General features: G+C 42.2%; 1 protein-coding gene across 1 annotated transcript in view; it reads right to left on the reverse strand.

The window, feature by feature from the left end:
* LOC311245629 (protein bicaudal D homolog 1-like) overlaps positions 1–24089 on the reverse strand; it is a gene marked incomplete at both ends in the record, with an annotated part of 257330 nt that extends 233241 nt beyond the window's left edge. The window contains one exon of the mRNA XM_084335542.1: positions 23868–24089. Within this exon, the coding sequence (XP_084191668.1) occupies positions 23868–24089 (222 nt within the window). The remainder of the gene's footprint in view (positions 1–23867) is intronic.
* Positions 24090–26441: the final 2352 nt, after the last annotated feature.

A 26441-nucleotide genomic window follows, 5' to 3' on the forward strand; every position in this document is an offset into this window, starting at 1 on the left:
TGGCCTTCTTGAGTTCCTCTAGTGTGATCGGTGTTTCTAACTGTTTAGCGTCATCCTCCGAAAGTTTAGGGAGAATAATTTGATTAAGATATGTGTCCATTTTGTTTTGATCAAAGGTCGTTTCTGATTTATATAAGTCGGAGTAGAATTCTTTGAATGTATCGTTTATTATTTTGGGGTCTGTTTCAAGTACTTGTTGTTTTCTAATGGCAGTTATATCTGCAAATTTTGCATTAATTCTTAATCGCATGGCTAATAGGTGACTAGGTTTAGAACCTTGGGAGTACTGCTGTTGTCTTGTGCTGCGTATTTGCATTTCCGATTGTTGTCTGTATATGGCATTGATCTCTGTTTTTAGTATGTTAACTTGATTTTCTAGTCTAGTTGAGTTGTTGTATTTTAAAGAATTAAATAACGTTGAGTAAAGCATTTCCAGTTCAGACAGTTTTGTGCATTGATTCTTGCGCATTATGGAGGAAAATCTATCAGTGAAATCCTTGATCATACCCTTTACCGACATCCATATTATTCTGGGGTCTTGCACCGAGTTTGCATTCTCCCGTAGGAATACTGTGAGAGCTTCTTTGAGTTGTGTAATGAATTCCTTGTTATTAAGCAGCATCGAATTAAAACGCCATCTTGGGGCCCGGGAAGATAGTATACCAAATGTTGCTTTTAGGAGTAAATAACAGTGATCTGATAGTGCATTGGGTATCATTTCCACTTCATATTTATCAAATAGTCTCGGGGATGCAAAGACATAATCAATTCTGGATAATGTGTTATGTCTCGCCGATCGACAAGAGTACTTTCGGGTCGTGGGATTAAGTGAACGCCATAAATCATTTACACCTGTAATCTTTGCGCGGATTGCAATACTCCAGTGCAATACTCCAATTCAGCCATTGGCAATTCAGCCATTGGGTGGGTGGCGCTGCTGAGCGGCCCTCACAGCGCGGCCGTCAGCGCGCGGCCCGAGAGCGCCGCTGGCTCTGCGGCTCTGCAGCTGCATGCTTCTCCGGGAGTCCGGGGTGATAATCTGGCGCACGCCTGACATATCGGCATGTAACTCGAGAACCGAGGCACGGATTTGGGCGATTCAGATGGCATTCGAACGGCAACGAATAGCGCTTTAATTCGGTAATTTATATGTTCGGCGAAAAATGCAGTCCCGAGCGCCGTGAAACTGAAACTGAAACTTAAAAACAATGAAACCCCGGACATTGCCATGAATTTATAAACCCCCCCCGGACGCCCCGGACAGGGCGTGAAAAGAGGACATGTCCGGGCAAAAGAGGACGTTTGGTCACCCTAACGTTAAGCTAACGTGTTGTCCAGTCCACATGTTCAAACCATGGGGTTTCAGTCAAGAGAACTGCAGTGCACAACCCCCCCCCACACACACGCTACTGCATCAACGTTACTTATGATTAACAAAGGCATTCGTTTTGTGGCATTAACGTTACATATAGTTACACGTTCAATAACATCAGCATATTTACCCGACCATAGCAAGCATTGTTGGTCATATCTCTCAGTTCCTTCCTTTGCTCAGAGAGCCCGTACTGAATTGTACCCATTCTGCAATCTGTTAATAAAGTTTTCAATCAGACAAATGTATAGAAAAGCTTTTATTATAACATTTTTTGCAGTAAAATAATTATGCCTTATGAATATACGCACTTGCCGATTGGTGGTAAGAAAGGCAGAGGTGGGTGCAAGCGCGTTATTAGCTCCGGTACGTTTGTTGTTGGTTCTCTCATGTAGATCAATGGCGGACTTCCCGGAAGTAAAAAACGAATACGCACTTGCCGATTGGTGGTAAGAAAGGCAGAGGTGGGTGCAAGCGGTGTGACGTAATTGGCAGAATCGACTGTCAATCAAAATTGTTCTGTTGTACCTGACACGACACATGCATCGCAAACTATTATGGGATAACTCTGGAGAACATGGGGCTTTGTTTGAGAGAGATACAGTGAGTGCTGTCTCTTAAACTCTTAAAACTCATAAACTGTTTAGTCAAGTTAGTCTGTTAGGTTATGAAAGCCAGTGGGTATTGTATGACTCAGACTTCAGCAATAATCATGAGCATTATAAAATAAAACACACATGGCATGGTGGAATACCATAAACATATTTCTTGATGTTTCCTTTTTTAAGTAAGTAAAGAGGCCTATGTTCATATCGGTGAGCACAATTTGTTACACAAAAAGAGAGACGTGTAGCCTATTTATTTATTTAATATTTTATTTATACATTTTATTATTATTATTTTATTTGTTGCCATGCCTAAAATAATAGTCAAGCATAGGGCTAAAACGTTTTCGTAAAAACAATAATATATTTTTTTGTTATATGAAAGAATGTTAAAAGAATAATAAAAGCTTTTCTATACATTTGTCTGATTGATTGAAAACTTTATTGCAGATTGCAGAATGGGTACAATACAGTACAGCTCAATACAAGACTGGAGGGAGGATGAAGACCAGAACAATACTTTCAGCTTGTTTACATAAGGACTCCATTTTCAATTCATCAAAACATTTAGAGACATACAAATATACAGTAATATCAACAACAAAAAAACGTACATAACTTTAATTTTTTTTGCCAGGGCACGAATATCGGTATCGGCCGATTGTGTTAGTTGAACTATCGGCATCGGTATCGGCCGCAAATTTTTTAATCGGTGCATCCCTACCCAAAACTACTAGTGTTGTCACGGGGCTAGTGGTGTCAACAGTGTCGTCATAGTAAGGCGGTTGTTAGTATCGGTGCATTTTATATTTTTTCCTTTGGATTTAACCAAAAGAAAATACAGAATTATGTTTTTAACTAACTTTAATAACAGTACATCTGCAAACAGTGCCAGTGTAGTTCAATGTTCAGTGCCAGTTATGAGGTTTCTTTTTTTCAATTCAGTTCAGTTCAATGCAGTTCAACTGCCAGTGCAGTGCAATAACTAAATAATAATTAAATAGTTAAATAATACTAAATAATAATTAGTTTAAAAGAAATCAGAAAAAAACTGTCAAATGTTATTTATTTCAAAGAGATGTCCTTTAAAGGTTCATGCTTCTCCCCATCTCTGGCTGACATCACCATTGTGATACATGATGGTTAGGCCTTTGTGTTTTCCTCAGTGATGGCTTCTATTTTGTCGGTCAGCAGCGTTTTGTACTTGCTGAAGCTTCTCTCGGTATAATAATTTTTTAAGTTTAAATATCAACATTATCTGGCTATCCAGAGTTGGGACGTGCACGCGCGCACACACACACACACACAGAAAGGGGGAATGGCTTATATGAACTATCCAGTTCATATATCAACTTATATCAACTATCCAGTTCGTTTTTATAGTGTAACGTTTGGTTACTTGAAGGCGAGAGAGAGAGATTGAGACTTGTTACGCGCGACGCAATTCAGTCTCAGAGTTGTCTCGGAATGGATTTGGTAGCTTTTTTCTGCGTCTCCATAGACCGTGCCGCACCACCGTTTTAATGTCTTAGTGAAGATTGATTTATATGAAAACCGATTTATGTATAATTTTGCTAGCTCGCCAACGTTACTGTGATTAAAGCAAACTTTAATAATAAAAAAATATATATTTTAATTCTTTATTATTATAATTTTTTCAGGAGGGGCGGGGGTCCCGTTGGCGATGGTAGGGGAAACACTGAACAGGATTTAAGAACGTGGAAAGAAACGTCGTAGATAGGCCATATTGGCGAGCGCCCATGTTCTTAAGGGATGGATTTGTGATAAATCATTGGTGATTGCGTTCACATAGATTCTACAGACATTCTCGTATTTAAATAATTATAATAACAATAAATATGATAATATCTGTATCATCAACAATTACGTTTCACATTTATAGTCATGTGATGTCCTAAATAAATGAAAGCACTACACAAACACTGCAGATGGCATCATGAGGATGCCGTTTGGCAGGCATTACAGTTTCTAACCTTTGACATAGGTTTCTCACCATGAGATCAAGCTAAAGAACTAAAGGACTATGATCAGCTGATGCAGAGCGGGTGACAGTGTTGTGTATGGAGCAGCTCGAGCTGTCAGACCTCAGTCTCTGTGTCTCTGGTCTCTTCATCAGTCACTGTGAAGGGGAGGAACACAGTACAGGAGGCCGTAGAGAAGGTAATTCAGTCAGTTTATCATTCTCCTCTGTTCTCTCCATCATCGTAGCTCTTTCTCTCTTCCTTTTATTATCCTCTCAACGACTATCTTTCTATCACTCTTTCAGCTTCTCCCCTCTCTCCTTCTCTCTCTGTCTCTCTCTCCATCATTCCATCAACTGTCGCTGTCTCTCTCTATCTCTCTCTCCCCACTCTCAAAGACCCCCCTCTCTTTTTCTTTCTCTCCTTCTATATAATTATATGTAGAGCTCCCCCCTAGCTCTCTCCCTCCCTCTCTCTTTATCACTATATCGGCTTCTCTCTCTCCCTCCCCCTCTTTCTCTCTCTCCCTCCCTCTCTCCTGTGATCTATCATATCAACTTATCTCTCTCTCCCTCCCTCCCTCTCTATCTATCATTATATCAGCTTCTCTCTCTTGCTCCCTCCCCGTCTTTCTCTCCCTCTTTCTCTCCCTCTCTCTCCATCCCCCTCTTTTTCTCCCTCCCCACCTCTCCCTCTCTCTCCCCGCTCTTTCTCTCTCCCCCTCCTCTCTCTCCTATGTTGGCCCTTGTCTCCATCACATCCTCTCTACAGATGGACAGAGTTGTGCTGCTGGCTACTAGCCTGTGTCTTAATCTCTCTCACACATGTACAGTAGGACTAACTGCTGCACTGCAAGCACATCACAACAAATCACTCTGTGTTCTGCTGTCAATCTAGATCATGGTGAAAGTAACCAAGAGGTCTTGGAGGTTGGTGTGTGTGTACTGTCCACTGTACAAGATACAATGTTAGAGAGACAAGTAAGTGCTCGATGACCACCTAAACTTTATTAATTGATATATGGGGGTAAACAGTGCTTTGGTCACCAGGCAGCAGACATAAAAACACAGTTTGTGTGAGAGAGAGAGAGAGAGAGAGAGAGAGAGAGAGAGAGAGAGAGAGAGAGAGAGAGAGAGAGAGAGAGAGAGAGAGAGAGAAAAAAAAAGATAGAGACAGACAAACAGATGGAGAGTCACCTATCAACTTGATATTGCAAGGAATCTATTGATACCAAACATGTCATGCTAGCTTCCCAGGAAAGGGGATGATGAATATTTTACTTTCGCGCATCTCTAGACCCCGATATATATCAACCTCACTCTTTTAGGTGTATCTTGCGGCAAACAAGTGCTACCCCTGTTATGGTCTCAGTATACTTGCTTTTAAATATGCGTTCACGCGCGCAAGAGGGCGGAGCCGCGTACCCTGTGTTCCTTTGGAGCATACTTTGTGCACGTCCTCAGAAATGAATGCTGCGCGTCTGAAAGACGCAATGAAGCGTGTCAACAGTGGGGGGGGGGGCGGTGTAGATGTGACAGTGTGGCTGAACGCTAAAACTCCACATGGAAAGCTGGAAAAAAAACAGGTCTGAGATCTATTTCTGCCATGATCTCAGCATAACGTGTGTTGAGTGTCGCCATGTTTATGTTTATGTGGCGGGTGGCGTCAATGAGAAAGGAGGAGGGGCCTCAATGAGCCAAGTCCGTTAATATAGGGCTACCTGCGGCAGGAACGTGAGGTGAACTGTTTGTTCCGGCCGGTGTAGTGAGGCAGGTGCACACAAAGCAAAACAGCAAAACAAAGGAGATGATTGTGGACTTCAGGAGGTCGGGGGTCAAGGACTACAGCCCCCTCAGCATCGACGGGGCACCGGTTGAGAGAGTCATATATATATATCCGAGGACTTGACATGGACCACACACATTGACAGTGTTGTGAAGAAGGCACGACAACGCCTCTACTTCCTCAGGCGCCTAAGGAAGTTCCAAGTCAGTCAGAAGATCCTTAAGAACTTCTACTCATGTACAATAGAGAGCATCTTGACTGGCAACATCACCTCCTGGTTTGGGAATAGCACTGCACAAGACCGAAGCAGACTACAAAGAGTGACACGTTCAGCCGAACGCACAATTGGAGGGGGGCTCCCCACCCTCCAGAACATTTACAACAAGCGTTGCAAGGGCAAGGCTAAGAGAATCATTAAAGACTCCAGTCACCCGAACAACTGCCTCTTTGAACTGCTGCGGTCAGGCAAGCGATACCGGAGTCTCAAGGCGAGCACAGAAAGACTCAGAAGAAGCTTCTATCCCCAGGCCATCAGGCTGCTAAACGAACAATGAACACTACACAACAACAACCACCAAACGCACATAGCACACACATCCACACGCACACACTCACTTTAAACAAACACACTGTAGCACCCACTCCACACACTTTATAGCACACACCCACTTTAAACAAACACACTGTAGCACCCACTCCCCACACTTTATATTTATTGATGAAGGATTGCACTACAACTCGTACACCTTACTGTAAATTGTACCTAAATTGTACCTCATCCCATTTCTGCTTTGCACTATATAGTACTGTACATTAGTACACTGCATAGTATTGTATATTATATGGTAACTCAGAACATTGTACATATGTCTATACCGAACACTGTGACCTCATTTTCTTCTTCTAAATTACATGCTATACTATGTTATTTGATACTATCTTGTCTAGCACAGTCTCTGGAGCGTAACAGTAAGAAGCATTTTGTATGAAAGTATTCTGTACTTCTGTATGACAACTATTAAAGAAACTTGAAACTTGAAACCTCACTCCATGCGTGATGCAGGAACGAGCATTATACACTACGGTAGGCAGTGGTAGCATCTATGGTTTATGGATAGCGGTTTTTATTATGTGCTTTGGAATATGTGTGACATGGAGTGTTTATGTTCCAGATCACTTGCCTGGTTCCCAGCGGGATTGAAGTTAGTCGGTAGGATAGGACCACCGACGTACCAGGTATTTTAATGTAGCACCTTGTTTTAGCATGTAATGTTGTCTAATAATTATGTGTGTTGTTGTTTTAATAATAAAGTGTTTTTAATAGTGTTGTGTTTGTTTCCCGGCAGAGCACCAGTGGTCTAGCTGCTCTTGCCGTGAAACACGTTTTGGTTGATTGTTTTGTAGTTATATTTATGTCTAGTCCGCCCGGGCCAGTGGGCCGTGTTTATTTGTGTCCCCGTTTTCCCCCCCACCATAATGCCAACCCATGTACAAGGTACCTCTCTCAGACACAGATACGGGCAGGCTTAGTGTGCCATATTATATGGATGCCGTGGTTATACACACATGTGCCAAATGTTTGATGAGTTGAATCACCGAGTGTTATGATATCCTTTTACTTCATTGTGAGAAGTTTGATATCTCTTTACTTCATTGTGAGAAGTTGTCTGTATGTTTGATATCTCTTTTCTTCATTTTGTGAAGTGGTATTTATGTTTGATATCGTTCTCCTTCATTGTGTGAAGTATCACCAGGTTGCCGTGAATAAAACCCTGCCTGGTCAACCCTGATTGGGGTTCCTAACATGAGGTCGATGTGGGCTTTAAGTATTGTTATCCACCAGTTTTTATGAAATAAATACTATTGTTAATTTAACCTACACTATCAGTGTCTTTCTTAAAGCTAGGAACTTAGCGGGTGTAACATTTACATTGCAAATCTGGATAGACCACCCGGTATTCTGAAATCATGGGAGAGAGAGCGGGGGGAGAAAATGAATGAATGTGGATGAGAGCCTTGACATTAAGTGGTTGTTGTACCTACGGCTGTGGGGGTGCGTGCGGGAGACATCATGATCCAATAGACTTGTATACGCCTGAGTCTCCTGAACACGGAGAGACCAATCCCAAGTCGATCAGCACTTTCTCGGCCGAGCTATAGTCACTTTTCCACACCTACTCCCGAACTCTGCATGCGCATATTGATAAACCTAGATCTCTGGACAATCCAGAGAGACTCCGTGGGCAATCTACGCATGGGGAGTTCAGGAGTAGGTGTGGAAAAGTGACTATAGCTTGGCTGAGAAAGTGCCGATCAATTTTGGATTGGTCTTTCCGTATTCAGGAGACTCAGACGTATAGAAGTCTCATGTCTCCAGCACCCCCACAGCCGTAGCTACAACCACTTAATTAGATTAGATTAGATTAGATTCTTTAATGACCACCCAGCCAGGCTGGTGGAATTTGTTTTCAGTGCAGCATTGTTACAGCATTGTTCCAACATAGAACATAGAACATATAACATCACTTACAATACGTACATACTACATGCAGTTAAACACATTTACATAATTACAAGACCACAATATCAAGGTTTATGTCCATGTCCATAGCAACAGAGGTAGGGGGGGTTGCGGGGGGGTAGTTACAGGGAGTTCAGTGTCCGTATGGCAGTGGGGAAGAAGCTGTTTTTAAAGTGGGATGTTTTGGTGGTCAGGGATCTGTAGCGCCTCCCAGAGGGAAGCAGCTGGAAGAAGAGTGGGGTCAGAGATAATTTTTCTAGCTCTTCTTATTGTGCTTTGGCGGTGAAGTGATTCGAGAGATGGTTTCTTTAATAGTTGTCATACAGAAGTACAGAATACTTTCATACAAAATGCTTCTTACTGTTACGCTCCAGAGACTGTGCTAGACAAGATAGTATCAAATAACATAGTATAGCATGTAATTTAGAAGAAGAAAATGAGGTCACAGTGTTCGGTATAGACATATGTACAATGTTCTGAGTTACCATATAATATACAATACTATGCAGTGTACTAATGTACAGTACTATATAGTGCAAAGCAGAAATGGGATGAGGTACAATTTAGGTACAATTTACAGTAAGGTGTACGAGTTGTAGTGCAATCCTTCATCAATAAATATAAAGTGTGGGGAGTGGGTGCTACAGTGTGTTTGTTTAAAGTGGGTGTGTGCTATAAAGTGTGTGGAGTGGGTGCTACAGTGTGTTTGTTTAAAGTGAGTGTGTGCGTGTGGATGTGTGTGCTATGTGCGTTTGGTGGTTGTTGTTGTGTAGTGTTCATTGTTCGTTTAGCAGCCTGATGGCCTGGGGATAGAAGCTTCTTCTGAGTCTTTCTGTGCTCGCCTTGAGACTCCGGTATCGCTTGCCTGACCGCAGCAGTTCAAAGAGGCAGTTGTTCGGGTGACTGGAGTCTTTAATGATTCTCTTAGCCTTGCCCTTGCAACGCTTGTTGTAAATGTTCTGGAGGGTGGAGAGCCCCCCTCCAATTGTGCGTTCGGCTGAACGTGTCACTCTTTGTAGTCTGCTTCGGTCTTGTGCAGTGCTATTCCCAAACCAGGAGGTGATGTTGCCGGTCAAGATGCTCTCTATTGTACATGAGTAGAAGTTCTTAAGGATCTTCTGACTGACTTGGAACTTCCTTAGGCGCCTGAGGAAGTAGAGGCGTTGTCGTGCCTTCTTCACAACACTGTCAATGTGTGTGGTCCATGTCAAGTCCTCGGATATGTAGGCTCCGAGGTACTTAAAGCTGTTGACTCTCTCAACCGGTGCCCCGTCGATGCTGAGGGGGCTGTAGTCCTTGACCCCCGACCTCCTGAAGTCCACAATCATCTCCTTTGTTTTGCTGACGTTCAGGGAGAGGCTGTTTTCCTGGCACCATCCCGCCAGGACCTTGACCTCTTCCAGGTAGGCCCTCTCGTCGTTGGCAGAGATCAGGCCCACCACCACTGTGTCGTCAGCAAATTTGATGATTGTATTGCTACTCCGCTGAGCCACACAGTCGTGTGTGTACAGGGAGTAGAGGAGGGGACTCAGAACACAGCCCTGGGGGGCCCCTATGTTGAGGGTGATGGATGAGGAGGTGCAGGGGAGGGGGGTGCAGATTATTTTTTGGAGTTTGTTTTTGGAGTGAGTGTCCAGACTGCTGTACCAAACTGTTATGGAGAAGGTGAGGATGCTTTGAATGATGGCCTGGTAGAAACGGAGCAGGAGATGTTTTGTCAAGGCTCTCATCCACATTCATAAATGTTCTCTCCCCGCTCTCTCTCCCATGAGCTCAATGTAACGCAGAAGTTCACAAGGAATATATTCGTCTTCTATATAATTATATGTGTCTGCCAGGGATGATTCGGTCCTGATCTGCCCCCTAGTGGATAGACTTTACAATTCTCCAGGTACAACGCAAAACACACAGGCAAGTATGTGAACAATGCAGGGACCCTTACTCTGAATTCTGTGTGCCAGTCAAAGTAAAACGGTTAAACTGTAGTAAGCATGAGTGCAGAGAACAGGAAGACACACAGACACAAATATAGCCACACATGCATAATGTAGCGTGGCTTGAGTTCCCATCCATAGACGTAGGCTGAGCATTCTGTGTAGTCATGACTTTTTAATATGGTCCCTTATAGACAGATTCACCGGAATGATGTTGCAGTTTGGACCCCCAAGTGTATTTCCTGTCAGTTATTAGCGTTAGCAAAACAGGAAATAAACGTGGGTCTGTTTAGAATGTTTATGTTGTAAGGTGAAACCATCTATATGCTCAGCAATGGATGAACGCCCACTATTTAATTTTCTTCAAATTTAATTTGATATATGATATATTCATTTGAATACCAAACTCACTGGAAATGTATCACTGTTTCTTTTTGTGATTTAGAGTTTGGACAAATTTGCATCCAATACAAGCCAATAAATAGGTGCTAAACAGCTCAATGCCTATTAATAATCCAGTGCATAATAGCAAAAACTGAACAAAACTACAGAACAAAAACAACAAAAACAGACAATGAACGTGTTAATTGTAAGTATTGTACGGCTGCTTCGATGTGGTAATAATGTAAATTGCATCATTAATGTTCGAATTTCAGTCGAATTTGCCTAATTTCAGCCTGCTCATATTCAAAGGATATTCTTAGGGACAACTGACAGCCCTAAACACCCACCGACAAGCCCAGTGTGTTGAGTCTCTCACAACAGCCAGAGTCATATAAACGGGTCTCCATTTATCCATATGCGGTTGTGGCAATTGCTGTGTATGAAAGTAGTTTCTAAGGATTCTTTTTGAGATCCCATCAGAACGCTAACCACGCTGATACAGAATTAAATGTGAACAATAAGAAATAAAGAGAGAGGAGGATAGGAAGAATGAAAACACAAGACCTTCCACCAGAAGATGTTTGTTGGCAGTGCGTAGAAAGGCAGTGTTTAGATCTGGTGAGATGTGATGCACCAAAACGACTTCTTCACAACCAATTCAGAGTCCTAATTTTAGGGATTTTTTAGGGATCTGCCAAAACGGAGTACTCATCACAGACTTAGTTATCTTAGTTGGTAGAGCCCAACCGATTAATTTAACCGGCCAATATTGGCCTATCACAGACATATGCTATCAGCTGATAGGTTGGCCACTGTCAGCATGAATCTCATAGCTAGCTTGATAGAGTAGAGGACATCAGACGTTTTGCCAGTGACTTCACTCATTACGTCGTTTTTTTTAATATACCTACCTATTATGAAGATAAATCCAACATTAGTGAAGATGAAGCTATTTATTATATACACTGTATATGTATTTGCATGTAGTATAGAATAAAATAGTATATATAGTGTAGCATATATATATATATATATATATATATATATATATATATATATATATATATATATATATATATATATATATATATATATATATATATATATATATATATATATATATATATATATATATATATGAAGACTATATTACTCCCTAATATCGGCCCCAAAAATACTGTATCAGTTGGGCTAGTCGTTGGACAAAAATGATTGAGATATAATCCATGTTTTTCCAATGGTAAGGAAACAGACATACTAATGTGTCAAATCTGTTGTCATGTTGTGGTGTTCTGTTTTCCCATTAGTTACATGGGAGCTATAGAATCAATACAGGTCTTACGGTCTTGAGTGAAATATTGAACTGGCTTAGGAAAGGCTAAGTGAAGACAGTAATCTCTGGGTCCAGGGTAGAAAGAGAAAAGGTCAATACACAATGCAGGCACTGATGAATGAGATGGCTTCAATAAAGGGTACAGCTTAATAGACTGGACGTTACATGTGGTGGACTGGACTCACTACCTTTCAATGGGGATGTTCCACTGACTGAATGGCTTCTGTCTTAAAGGAACACGCCAACTTTAAAAAATGTTTGCTTATTTGCCATCTATCCTGGAGTTAGCCAAGCAGATACATACCATTTTCTTCTCTGTGCATGCATTAGACTTAGGGAACAGCCGCACCATTAGCCTAGCTTAGCGTCATTCACTGGAAGTAGGTGTGCCAGTGTAGCCTAGTTACCAACAGTCACTGCAAAACTTTCCTGTAAACATGTTGTGACCTGTGTATTTACCACGTGGAGAAAAGTAAAATTAGACATTTTCATTTTCTAAGCAGATATACTTAGAAATCTTTTTTGCCAAACCACTGCTGCCTCGGCGCAGTGATTTCATCACCTCAAAAGCCCTGTTTTTCTAAAAACAACAGGGTGTTTGAGGTGATGAAATCACTGTGCCCAGGCATCAGTGGTTTGTCAAAAAAAATTCACAGTATATATCTGCTTAGAAAACAAAAATGTCTAATTTTACTTTTCCCCACGTGGTAAATACACAGGTCACAACATGTTTACAGAAAAGTTTTGGAATGTATTTGGAGTGACTGTTGGGAACTAGGCTACACTGGCACACCCAGGGGAGGAAATTAGGCCCTTTTACTCGCCAAATGCGAGTATTATTTATGTTTGGCGAGTGATTCATGAAGAGCACTCGCCACACTGGCGAGTAGTAAACAAAACCAGACAAATCATTCTGCTGATTCGCTCACTGGCACAAGCCGAACTCTGACTTCCCCCTTATGATTCCTCCCATTTGCGCCTCATAATAATCCATAACCAATGAACATCATCGTTGCGCTCTAAGCTCCTCCAATGAACACTTGTTTTCTAGAAGATGCCGCCCATCTAGGGGAAGTGGATAGACCACTGCGTGCAGACCTACAGACTCCTGTCACCGGCTTGACAACTTGGGGAGCATGTCTATGTTCCCCGGGTCCTATGTTCCCCGGATTCTATGTTCCCCGCTTTGATTGATTGATTGATTGATTGAAAATTTTAGACCACCAGCCCTGATTCCAAACTCTAACCTTAACCAGTTCGAAAGAGGGCCTAAGCTTAACCAGTTCGAAACAAGGCGGACATTAATAATTAATAAAATAATAAAAATAAATAAAATGTTCAATCTATTAATCAATCAAGCGGGGAACATAGGACCCGGGGAACATAGGACCCGGGGAACATAGGGATGATCCCACAACTTGGACAAACTTAGACAAAAACACATCAGTGGATGAAAATAATTGCATGTAGAGTCGTCGCTTTCGGATATAAGTGCGGTCTGTCTGACATGGGGGCGAACAACAGCACGTGACACGTCTCCTTCGAGTCGGATGAGAATGACAAGTGGGCGTGAGGCTAACGATTCAACCAGCATTAGCCGGCTAGCTACCTAGCATCATGCTAGTAGCTAGTAGCTAGTAGCATGTAACAAGCTACCACATAACGCGCGTTCAACATAGTGGACTATACTGAGCGGCTTTGCTTAAATGCAGCCAAGTGACATTTTATTATTACCGAATTATTACTGGGTTTCGCCCCATATCACCACTCGCCCATATGCCCTTCACAACGGTGATGTTGTCATACTTGTCATTCAGAATACACCTGCTGAACCCCTAGCGTTGACATGAGATTCAATTCCAATGTATTGTCATCATACAGCACAAGTACAGTACAACCAGAATACGTTTGGCATCCAACCAGAGTGCAAATGTAACAAGTCAAGTTCAAGTTGTTTTATTTAGCTATTACAGTGAAATACTTGGTTCTTTCACTGCCCAGCCCAGTCCACAGTCCAGCCCAACCCAGTCCAACCTAGACCAGCCCAACTTTCCCTGCCCAACCCAGTCCAGCCCAGCATCTTTCACTGCCCAGTTGAGCCCAACCCAGGCCAGAATAGATCCCTCTTTCATGTTAATATGTGATATCCTAATATTTTGAAGAGTAGAGACGGTGTGATTAATATATGTTTTATGCTAATATTGTGAGGAGTAGAGACACTTATTAATGTTTTATGGTAATAAATATTTTAAAGAGTAGAGACACGGTGTGATTATTACTATGATTGAAAATCAATTTAGATGAAGACATACAAAGAAGTAATTATCACAATTAGCGATTTATTTATGGCTGGTAAAAAATCTGTTTGGCTGGTAAAAAAAAATCATATACTCGCCAGTTGGCTGGTAAGCCAAAAAGTTAGTTTCCTCCCCTGGGCACACCTACTTCCAGTGAATGACGCTAAGCTAGGCTAACGGTGCGGCTGTTCCCTAAGCCTAATGCATGCACAGAGAAGAAAAAGGTATGTATCTGCTTGTCTAACTCCAGGGTAGATGGTAAATAAGCTAATTTCCCAAAAAGTTGGCGTGTTCCTTTAAAGGAATGCCACCACACTCCAAAATGTTGGGAAATACACATACAGTGTCAGACAAGAATATTGAAATCAGTTTTATCTGTGTGTGTCCAGTAGCCCCAGAGAGAGGTCCAGGTGAATGCTAGCCTAGCTTAACACAAGGACTTGAAGCAGCTAGCCTAGTTCCATCAAAAGTGAAGAAATACGACTTCCGACAACTCCAAAACTGACGCACAAAGATGGAATTGATCTTCGATGTTCTCATCTGACTCTGGGGATTATGGCAAATGTGTGTATTTCCCAAAATGTTGGGGTGTTCCTTTAAGAACCATGTGCACTGCTAAGTGACTTAGGGCTGGACGGTATGGTCTAAAAAGTATATCACGGTATAATTTGAAGCATAGACGGTAACGGTATATATCACGGTATATTAATTTATCTTAAAATGTCTATATAAATGCTTATGAAGGGGTAAAACACTGGCAGCTATTACTAGGGATGCCCCGATCGATCGGCCAGCGATCGGTATCGGCCGATATTCAGTATAAATATGAGATCAGTGAATTCCGATAATGCTTAAATTTCGCCGATCGTGAAAAACGATAGAAAAACATGATCCAATTCTTAGCGGAGATCTCACTCGCTGAGTTCTGTCTCAGACACACAGAGCTGCAAACTGCCGCTCCTCCTCCTCCCCTGCCCCTCCCTTACCCGTGTAAACACAGAGGAGGCTCCGCTCTAGTCTAGTGCATGAGATCTCCGTGAGCTCACGTTAGCTACCTAGCTATCGTTACTGTTTAAACAGAATGACCCAGTCAACTATTCACTTTTAGTTTAATACATGAGGCATTGTCTAACGGTATCTAGCCGGCTAGCTACTGATAGCTCCTGATATCAACAAATGCTCCAGCAATAGTCTAGTAGTGCATGTTGATACCTCCGTTAGCTCATGTTAGCTCACGTTAGCTCACTGTTCAAAACTAAATGTCCCAGTAAACTAAATAGTTCACTGAGGCGTTGTCTTAACGTTATCTAGCTGGCTAGCAGTAGCTACAGATAGCTCCTGATATCAATGTCTTATAACATTGATTCGATGCGTATTCGAGCCCCGGCTTGCATCGCAGTCACAAATGGGGCTAGCTGAGGGAGTAGGGTATATCTGCAGAGCCGCAGATATACCCTGCTAAGGGCATGCTGAATGTGATTTGACCAAAGCAGAGTATACACACAGACAGTGGAGATAGCGAGCATTTTGACTTGTTGCGTGGTGGCGATGTCTCGCAGATAATACAACTACAAGTATAATTATATAATATATATATTTTATTTAAAAAAAAAAGTATATTTCTTTTTTTTATATAAAACCAAAAACGATCGGTATCGGCCGATATGGCTCAAGACGATCGGTGATCGGTATCGGTGGCAAAAAACGTGATCGGGGCATCCCTAGCTATTACTATACTCTTGTATTACTAGGACATATTTCACATAGTACAGAGGTATTTTAAGAACATTTATTGTGCAAAACTGCTATAGAAAAATGCAAACCCTTTTCTCAAGTTACTTCCATCTCTGAAAAACACTTTTTTCATGAAATACAATAAAATCAAGCGGCACAAAGTGACAATAAAAACTACTGCAGGACAGGAGGTTTCTTTCCCTCAAACAAGTCAAACACAATAAAACTCCAACATATCTTAACTTTAGTGTACATGTTTGACAACGTAGAGAGAGAGCGAGAGAGCGTGATGTAATAGGTTTGAGTTTGAGGTTAGAGCGTCCTAAGAAAAACTCAGTACAATTAAACACTATGCAACGACCACTGCAAGCGTTGAGTGAATCGTCAAGTAACGTTAACGTCATTGCTACTGCTGTGACTAGCTACTCTAGTGTACCGGTCACAAGGTATGAAGGTATAGTCAAAATCCATATCGTAGCGCAAATTCATACAGTTTATATCGTATACCGTTTATACCGTCAAGTTCGTCCACCCCTAAAGTGACTAGTGCTAAGAGAGAAATTACACAGATTGAATCTGATGCAGGACTTTCCTGGTTGGCAACAAGGAGGAGACGTTCCCTTTCCAACACAGTCTCGTCAGAAAACGTAAAGAAAGTACCAACCACAGGAAAAAAGGTACATAATGTATGTTATGTTATAGTAATATATGTAGGTATTGTATCTGCAAAAGTCCAAAACAAACACCACAACCAGGAGTTGAACCAACAATCATTGCAGTCACGGGTGAGTGCTCTCACCACTATCTAACTATGATTCTAGTTAGAGTTAAGGTTCGTTTTAACATTTGCTTAACGGTTATGGTTAAGTTAGGGTTAAGCAGGGGACTCAACCGTTTTCTGTAAACGTAAAAAGTTGTCATTTTTTTTTATATGTAATACTTATTTGTAATACATACAATTACATATATGTATTACTTATGGCTATAACATAACGTACATTATGTACCTTTCTTCCTGTGGTTGATTAGTACTTTATTTACATATTTTAAGAGAGATTGGGCTGTCATTTCACACCATCATTAATGCCTTCTCCTTACCTCCTCTTTTATCCAATCCTCCTCTGCGCCATCCAATTTGCTCTCTCTCTCTCTCTCTCTCTCTCTCTCTCTCTCTCTCTCTCTCTCTCTCTCTCTCTCTCTCTCTCTCTCTCTCTCTCTCTCTCCTAGCCTCCAGCCTTGTCTTCCATGGCCCTGTGGCTCAGTCCATCTCCATAACGACCTTGAGCTTTTTGAGTGCTGTCAGCAGTGCACCTGTCCCACTCCACTTTATGCATGTACGCAGTAACAACTAATTGTATAAACAAAGCCAGCATGAATTATTCAGGCCCCACAGGGACGCTTGCCTATACTGTATGGTTTTGATTCTTACACAGTACTGAAGCCTCAACTCCCATGGCAGTGTACTAATCAACGATACAACATAATCTGGTAACACAAGGAAAGTCATTTATTCACCATTTCAGGTGTACGTGTTTTGGAATCTTTTCTCAGATTTCTATCTTGGGATTCTAGAACTCCATAGGCTTCAATAACCAGTGACCATTTATTTTACATCATCAATAGAATGTTGAATTCTGAAACGTAAGTTGAGGGAAAATGCTTTGCCTTCCAGCCATTCCTTTTCAACAGCTCTCAATGTCCACGAGGGAGCCCATTGTTAACTGATATTGGTTTAAACTTTGTGTATTTTATTTTTTTATTATTTTTTAAACAAACACATAAACAAATATGACAACACACGATAAGATATACAAGCATTAATTGTCAGAGCACATCCAATGAAATCACATTTTAGTTAATTGTCTTATATAAGATATACCCCTAATACCTGTTATCTAAAAACCTACACACATATGCTCCAGCTCGAACCCCCCCCTCCCGGACCCCACCTTGGGTAGTACCTCCATTATCCCTCGCACCTAACCAGACACTACCATTATAAGCTAGCTTTTATTCTCTCCACCACTTCTAACCACATTGACATTTTGGATTCATTGAGACCCAGAATTCTTGCTGTAGATATTTCTTGATAAATCACATCGAGGTATGTAAGAAACCAAACTTTCCGGCACATTTTTTCCGGTTGAAACCAGCGTGATGCAATCAGCTTTTTAGCTACTGTGATACCCGATAAAACCAATCTCTTTAGCTGTGGATTTACTGCAAACTCAAAATCATCATTCAATAGTAATACCGAGGGGTGTACAGGTATATTCCAAGATACGAGTTTTGATAATTGTTGGGTCACATCTTTCCAGAATGTCTTAACTGGTGGGCAGTCCCAATACATGTGCATAAATGTCCCTTCGTCCCCATTTGTACATTGGGAGCATTTGGAGTCTTGTTTAAGACCCATTCTGCACAGTCTTATAGGAGTCAAGTATGTCCTGTGAATATAGTTAAGATTGATTTGTTGATGGTCCGGGTTCCTTGATGTAAGTCGGACATTTGCCCAGGCTCCTTGCCAATCAAAGTCATTTTCCAGGTCTGGTATATCCCTCCTCCAGGCAGAGTCTAGTTGGAGGGTTTCATACGAGGACGTTAGTAATTGATGATAAAAATCTGAAACAAAACCTCTCGATGTCTCTCTTTCATAGAAGAATTTGTGGTATCTGTGGTGTTCAATTGGTATGTCTAATGGAACACCGTGAGACTTCAAACATAGCTGTAACTGTATGTAAAAAAGCCATGTGGACTTGGTGAGATTAAATTTTTTGCGTATTTCTTTATAACTACAAAAACCCTGTTTGTTAAAAACATCCCCTAATGAGTGTATGCCTTGCTCTTTTAAACTTTAAAGTGTACAGACAGTGTGTGTGGGGGGGGGGGGGAGGGGGGCTTAATCAATACAGCGATATATATAAATATTTTGCGTGCCGATATTATATTGATACACTAACCCCAAATATTTGTTTGCTTGAAAATCCCATTTTGCTGCAATAAAAATTATTGAAGTGAGATGAACAGACTGAAAGCGTTATATTATTAGATAAAACAGATCTATATAATGTGTATACAGGGAACAAACTTAACTTTTTGACTTACCAGCCATTTGGCTGGTAGATTTTAAAATCTACCAGCCGGGCAGATTTTTTACCAGCCAAAAATCCAATTAGTATTTATATTGTAACGTTTGGCCACTTTAAATCATTGAACAGAGAGAGAGAGAGAGAGGTAGATAGATAGATAGATAGATAGATAGATAGATAGATAGATAGATAGATAGATAGATAGATAGATAGATAGATAGATAGATAGATAGATAGATAGATAGATAGATAGATAGATAGATAGATAGATAGATAGATAGATAGATAAATGTGAAGTTATCTTTGAACCTGTTGCAGGGAATATGCCTCCACATATTTGGTCAAATCAAATGCGAAATAGTAAAATATCAGAGCACAATCAAAAACGCGATTGCAGGGTTTTCTTGTAGGCTAAAGAACGGGTGAAGACAGACCTCATGTGCGTCTCATGTTACAAACTTGACCTCGTGAGCAGAGCGCATCTCATTTACATTTAAAGGTTCATTGTTTGTAAACATTAGAACGGACACGTGACACACACACACACACACACACACACACACACACACACACAGTTTCAACTCACCACTCCCGCATCATATTGATGCCGAGCACAGCCGACCCATGCAGTGGATTTTGTTAGCCGCCAGGTGGCGGGCAGACCTTAATATCTAGCCGCCAAACATTAAATCTACAAGCCAATGGCGCTGGGCGGGTACTTATTTTGTTCCCTGTGTGTATATAATATTCTTATTGCAGATGTTGACAACGTTTTCTGTTGGGCAATATTGCAATATTCTGGCTCTAGCATGGTGATGTATGGTGGGGCCTCCTGGTGATTCCTAGGCCGGGACAGACGTGTAGCTGGAGGTAACTCCAGATTGGAGAAGAAGCCAGGACGTGTGAACACTTATGGTAACCTACTTGCGTTCAGCGTTTCTCTGATTGGCCACGACGCCCATGTGACCGCGGCAGAGCCGCAGAGCGGAAATAGGCTGCTGCTCCTGGCGAAAGAAAGACAGTAGGGATGCCCCGATCGATCGGCCACCGATCGTTATCGGCCGATATTCAGTATAAATATGCGATCGGTGATCGGTGATAATGTTTTATTTTCACCGATCGTCAAACCCGATCACTCGCTGTCGCTGAGTTCTGTCTCAGACACCGGTGGTGCGGCGTCTGCTCTCGAGTCCAGCCCCTCCCACACGCATGTAAACACGGGTCTAGTCTAGTGAGACACAGGAGGACGGCGTGTCGTGTCGGCGTCTCCCTGAGCTAACGTTAGCTTAGCTACCATTACAAAATGACGCAGTCAACTATTCACTTTTAGTTTAATACATGATGAGGCATTGTCTAACCGAACGGTATCTAGCCGGCCAACTACCGATAGCTCCTGACATCAACAAACGCCGGCTCTAGCAAGTATAGTAGGTAGGTATGATACCTGTTAGCTGTTAGCTGTTAGCTCACGTTAGCGCAAGTTAGTTCACTGTTAAAAACAAAATGTCCCATTGAACTAAATAATTCACTGAGGCGTTGTATTAACGTTATATATCCGGCTAGCAGTAGCTACAGATAGCTCCTGATATCAATGTCTTATAACACTGATTCGATGCATATTCGAGCTGAGGGCTTTCTGAGCACAGTTAAGTAACGTTATACCAATAGGGTCCAGGTGCAGCGCCGGAGAATCCTGGCCGTAGCTCGAGGCTACTCGAGTATAGGTCCAGCTGCAGCTCCGGAGAATCCTGGCTGTAGCTGGAGGCTACTAGAGTACACACAGACAGTGGAGCTTGTTGCGTGGTGGCGATGTCTCGCAGATAATACAAGTACAAATCTAATTATATAATATATATATTTTATAAAAAAAAATTAATAAAAAAATTTATATAAAATAAATTTTAATTTCTTTTAATCAAAAACGATCGGTATCGGATCGGTATCGGCCGATATGGCTCACGACGATCGTGATCGGTATCGGTGGCAAAAAACGTGATCGGGGCATCCCTAAAAGACTTTAGTTCTGCGACAAACTCTAACCTTAACCAACTCCGAAAGAATGCCTAAACTTAACCCTAACCTTAACCAACTCCGAAAGAATGCCTAAACTTAACCGGCGAAAGAAAGACAGGCATTCTATTGCCATGCTCTAAGACAAACTCTAACCTTAACCAACTCCGAAAGAATGCCTAAACTTAACCCTAACCTTAACCAACTCCGAAAGAATGCCTAAACTTAACCGGCGAAAGAAAGACAGACGCTAGTTACGTTTATATAGAGAGGCGATAAATTAATTAAACGAGAAAAAAAAAAAAAAAAAAATTGAAGTGATTTGAACTTGTCACCAACTGGACCGCAGGCTCCACAGCAAGCTGAGGAACGAGTTGAGCTAACCGTCGATGTTAAAACAGGGGGGATTGCGTATGCATAATGCTGCGGCAACCTGCGCGCCGCTGCCGCTCTGGCGCTGCCGCGTCGCCGCGGGGGCGTGCTAGGCGTGGTCACGTGGGACGCTGAACGCAAGTAGGTTACCTTAAGTGTTCAGGCAGCCAGGACAGACGTGTAGCTGAAGGTAACTCCAGACCAGAGAAGAAGCCAGGACAGCCGTGTAGCTGGAGGTAACTCCAGACTGGAGAAGAAGCCAGGACAGACATGTAGCTGGAGGTAACTCCAGACCAGAGAAGAAGCCAGGACAGCCGTGTAGCTGGAGGTAACTCAAGACTGGAGAAGAAGCCAGGACAGACGTGTAGCTGGAGGTAACTCCAGACTGGAGAAGAAGCCAGGACAGCCGTGTAGCTGGAGGTAACTCCAGACTGGAGAAGAAGCCTCGTCCACGCTTTTGTTTCCTCCAGGCTGGACTATTGCAATGCACTCCTCATCGGGATCCCTAGTAAAAGCATTAAAAAACTGCAAACCATCCAGTATGTCGCTGCTAGGATCCTGATGAGGGTGCACAAATATGATCACATCACCCCCACCCTCAGATCCCTTCACTGGCTCCCCGTGGAACACAGGATTGAGTTCAAGGTCTCCCTCCTCACTCACCAGTGCGTACACGGTGGTGCCCCTGCCTATCTCAAGGAACTCCTCACTCCCCAGTCCTCCTCACACTCCCTCCACTCCGGCACAGCCTACCTCCTCAAAGCCCCCAGGACTAAGCTGCACACTATGGGCGATCGAGCCTTCTGCTCTGCCGCACCCAGACTTTGGAATGCTCTCCCCATCCACCTGAGAGCACCACAATCCGTCGAGGCTTTTAAAAGGGGCCTAAAAACATTTCTTTTTAACAAGGCTTTTGCCTGAATTTTTCTTTTACTTTTCTTTTTTACTTCTATTCATTTTATTATTATTTTTATTTTATTTTACTCTTATGTTCTTCCATTTCATCGGTTGTTAGTCATTTTAATTGTTTTTATTCATTTTAATTGTTTTATTCATTTCACTTTTTGTCTATCTCCTGTAGCACTCTGAAATTCTCGCGAATATAAAGTGCGGTACAAATTGAATCTATTATTATTATTATTATAAGCCAGGACAGCCGTGTAGCTGGAGGTAACTCCAGACTGGAGAAGAAGCCATAGAACAGATGTGTAGCTGGAGGTAACTCCAGTCCAGACTGGAGAAGAAGCCATAGAACAGACGTGTAGCTGGAGGTAACTCCAGACTGGAGAAGAAGCCAGGACAGACGTGTAGCTGGAGGTAACTCCAGACTGGAGAAGAAGCCGGGACAGACGTGTAGCTGGAGGTAACTCCAGACTGGAGAAGAAGCCAGGACAGACGTGTAGCTGGAGGTAATTCCAGACTGGAGAAGAAGCCAGGACAGCTGTGTAGCTGGAGGTAACTCCAGACTGGAGAAGAAGCCAGGACAGCTGTGTAGCTGGAGGTAACTGCAGAGAGATCCGATCCGATCCCTTTCACACATTCTCCATGAAAATGCTTATCTTGACACTCGGATCAATAGGCTACTGAGCCACTACACACAAACCCAAGCGGACAGCTCCAGAGATCCAGTTACTGAGGGATCCATCCACCGCATTGAATTAACTATTTGACAAACTGTCCACTGGTGCAGAATTTCACCAGCCAATTGAATTTATTTGCAGACAGCGTTAGTAATTCAGCAGTCAAACAAGTAAAGAAGGCTTGAAAACAGGCTGGATCTGCCAGCTCTGTACAGCCAACATGTACCAACATCTGAGAATAGTGATCATTTGAATTCCTGTATGAGGGGGAAAAGGGGATCTTTGTAGACTGAATACGTCTTTTAATCACAGTATCTGGAAAGACTGTGTTGCCATTAAGAAAAGAAGTGTTCAGACAATTGCTATAGAATAAACTTACATTGGGGTGCAATGGTATGTTTGCTGTTGATCCTTTGTTTGCAGTGTGTGTGTGTGTGTGTGTGTGTGTGTGTGTGTGTGTGTGTGTGTGTGTGTGTGTGTGTGCGTGCGTGCGTGCGTGTGTGCGTGTGTGTGTGTGTCTGAATCTGTGCCAGAACTGCTTCTTTGACATTCAGGGTCTAATTTTCCCTAATCCCTAATCTCAAAAGTTGTGTTTCCAAATACGTTTTTATGTTTCAAGCAACAATTTGCATAATTGTCTCAAAATGCAGGACTTATTATTTCTGATAAGTAACGTATTACTTCATTATATTATATTCTTACTTCAGACTTGGCACTACACTACGAAAAAAGTTATCAAACTAGGTTTGCCACAAATCTATACAAATGCACTTAATTAAACAAACAAACATGATGTTGTGAAGTGGGCGCGCGCACACACACGAGATTTTTTAGAAAAAAAAGCCACTTGCAGAACTGGAGATCCCCACCTCTTGCAACTGCTCCAACTCCTGTTTCAGAGAGTCTTGCTCCGACTCCAGATCGGCGTATTGCTGCTTCAGCGCCTGGTTCTCTTCCAGCACGACGAGACCGCATTCCGCCGCCCTGATCTTCTCCCGGTTAGCCTCCGCTAGTTCCTGGGTGAGCCGCTCCACCTCTTTCTCCCGGTACTGATCCACCGCCTCTCCACCGCATCCTCCACCGGCTGCCATCGCCCCTCTTTCCCCGGACTGGTCTGCGGTCCTCCAGTCTCCCGTCTCCGCTCTGGGTTACGACGCGCAGAGAGGCGGAGGCTGAAGATGCTGAATCCGCCCCCCTGACTGTTCAGCATTGGGATAGAAGCAGCGAGTAAGGGGGTACAAATAAACTATAGGGTCAGCACCGGAAATAAAAATGTGACAGATGTTATCTTAAACTCAGTGTTAAGAAGATGATACTGTATGATCCGGTCGGTGTTCTGTTCTCTTCCTGTGAGTGTCAGCAAAACATCCATCATCGTTTCTGCTTATTCACGGGTACGAGGACGCCATCTCTCGCTTGTTGTCGACTCGTGAGGCAGAAAGAGAGCCGAAGTTGTGTCCTCTCCTCCTCTCGTGACGTCAGTTTACAGTCTGTCTAATGCACACAAAAAAAACGTTTCTTTCTTTCCTTCAATGGCCTTAAAAATAAAGATAAACAGATACCAATGTTTCGCCTCACTCCTATATAAGCATCAAAATAAAACGGTGGGCTAAAAAAAATTACAATAATAATTAACCATTGCATGTAACAACCAGCAACAGTTAAAAGCAATTATGTTAAGAATTGTGTGAAGATAACTTTGAACTAGAAACTATTTTTATGGGGCATGGGAATGCAATATCTCCCCCCACTGCACTTCTTCCTGTCACCCATGTGTGTGTGTGTGTGTCACTGTGTGTGTGTGCGTGTGTCTGTGTGTGTGTTTTTGGAGGAATGGGGGGTCATCAGGTCCCGTTGAGTTTTACATGTAAACCATTTATTTTAACACAAAGAATATCATGTGTTGTCCAGGGGTGTAGCTCCAGATTCTGGGCCCCATGAAATAATGTATTTGTTGGCCCCCAGTGAATGCGAGCGCGCATAAGCGCGCGAGCAGATTTTTTTTGCCCATTTTTTTATTGATGAAAACGCATTATGGTTTTTACCTATACATTCGGATCAGCAGTTCAGCACCTGCACTGTTGGTGGGTGAGCCTAGTAAAGGATGTCGCATTGCGTTCATCTTCAATGAATGGACCAATGCAATAGTCTACCAAAGCCCCCCCTCTCTCTATATATATCTCACACACACACACACACACACACACACACACACACACACACACACACACACACACACACACACACACACACACACACACACACTTAAGAAACAAACATAGTATCAATGAGAGCATCAATAATACACCTGAGTGATGTCTAGTAAAAAAATAAATAAAAAAATTGGGCCCCCCCCCCCCCCAGTGTGCTGGGCCCTTGGAATCATCATAAGCTACCCCCCCCCCCCCCCCCCCCAGCTACGCCCCTTAACACAGAGCAACAAGCTAATTACAATAAACAATACACAACATAAAAACCCCAACATCTGCATTTAACCTAAAACAATGCCTAAGGTTCAAGTAACCTTCAAGTAAATATGCACCATGTTTATGTAACGTTGTGATTCTCTCACTTGTGAATTTACAGTGAGGTAAACACTTAAACCTCTAAAATCTCCTCTAGGTTTCCACTCAGGAGTAAATGACACACATGCTACAGCAAAGATGTTGTTTTTTCTTCTTTTACTCAGTCCTTTGTTTGTCTCTAATCCCAGTTCAGTCCCCCATAGTTCAGTTATTTTTCAGGTGTGTGTATATTGTTGTTGCTATGGGTAGTGTGTTTGTTGAGATCTCATATTGTATCTATAGCAGTAAGGTTGTTGTCACTTCATGTATGTTGACAAAGTAGGCTGGTGGATACTCTTCCTGCGCCCCTGCCTCGTCAAAACTGGATGGCCTCATCTCTGAAACAGTTTCAGACTAAAAAGACAACAACCTGCACTCAAGAAAATCTCTCATTACTATTGTACAATACTTTATAATTGTATAACACATTTTCTTTTATTAGTAACTATATGTATCTTACTCTGTATCATTATAAGTGACTTAATTCAATAAAATAATACATTGAATCAATTATTTAAACACAGCACACAGAAAACCAATATATACAATCCCATATGAATTTAAATGCATTCACATTTTACATTCAACAGTTTACCTTCTGTGAACACTAGCCACAGCAGAACTAGTTGGAGTTTGAGGCGTTAGTACTCAAAGATAGATCATGTTCACATCCTCCTTTATAGTGAAACAGAAAATAAAGTTCAGAAAACCATTTCTACAATCTCACATCTCTTTTGCTGATGTCTGACACAGGCCATTGCAGGACTTTATGGCATACGCCCCGCCCCCACCCTGCCATGACTTAACAGAGAAAAATATATGACCTTGATGCCACATAGAAAATACATAGCATTATCACTGCTACCTTATGTTTGACCA

Source organism: Notolepis coatsorum, assembly GCF_963971535.1.
Source record: "Notolepis coatsorum genome assembly, chromosome: 18".
Classification (NCBI taxonomy): Eukaryota; Metazoa; Chordata; class Actinopteri; order Aulopiformes; family Paralepididae; genus Notolepis; species Notolepis coatsorum.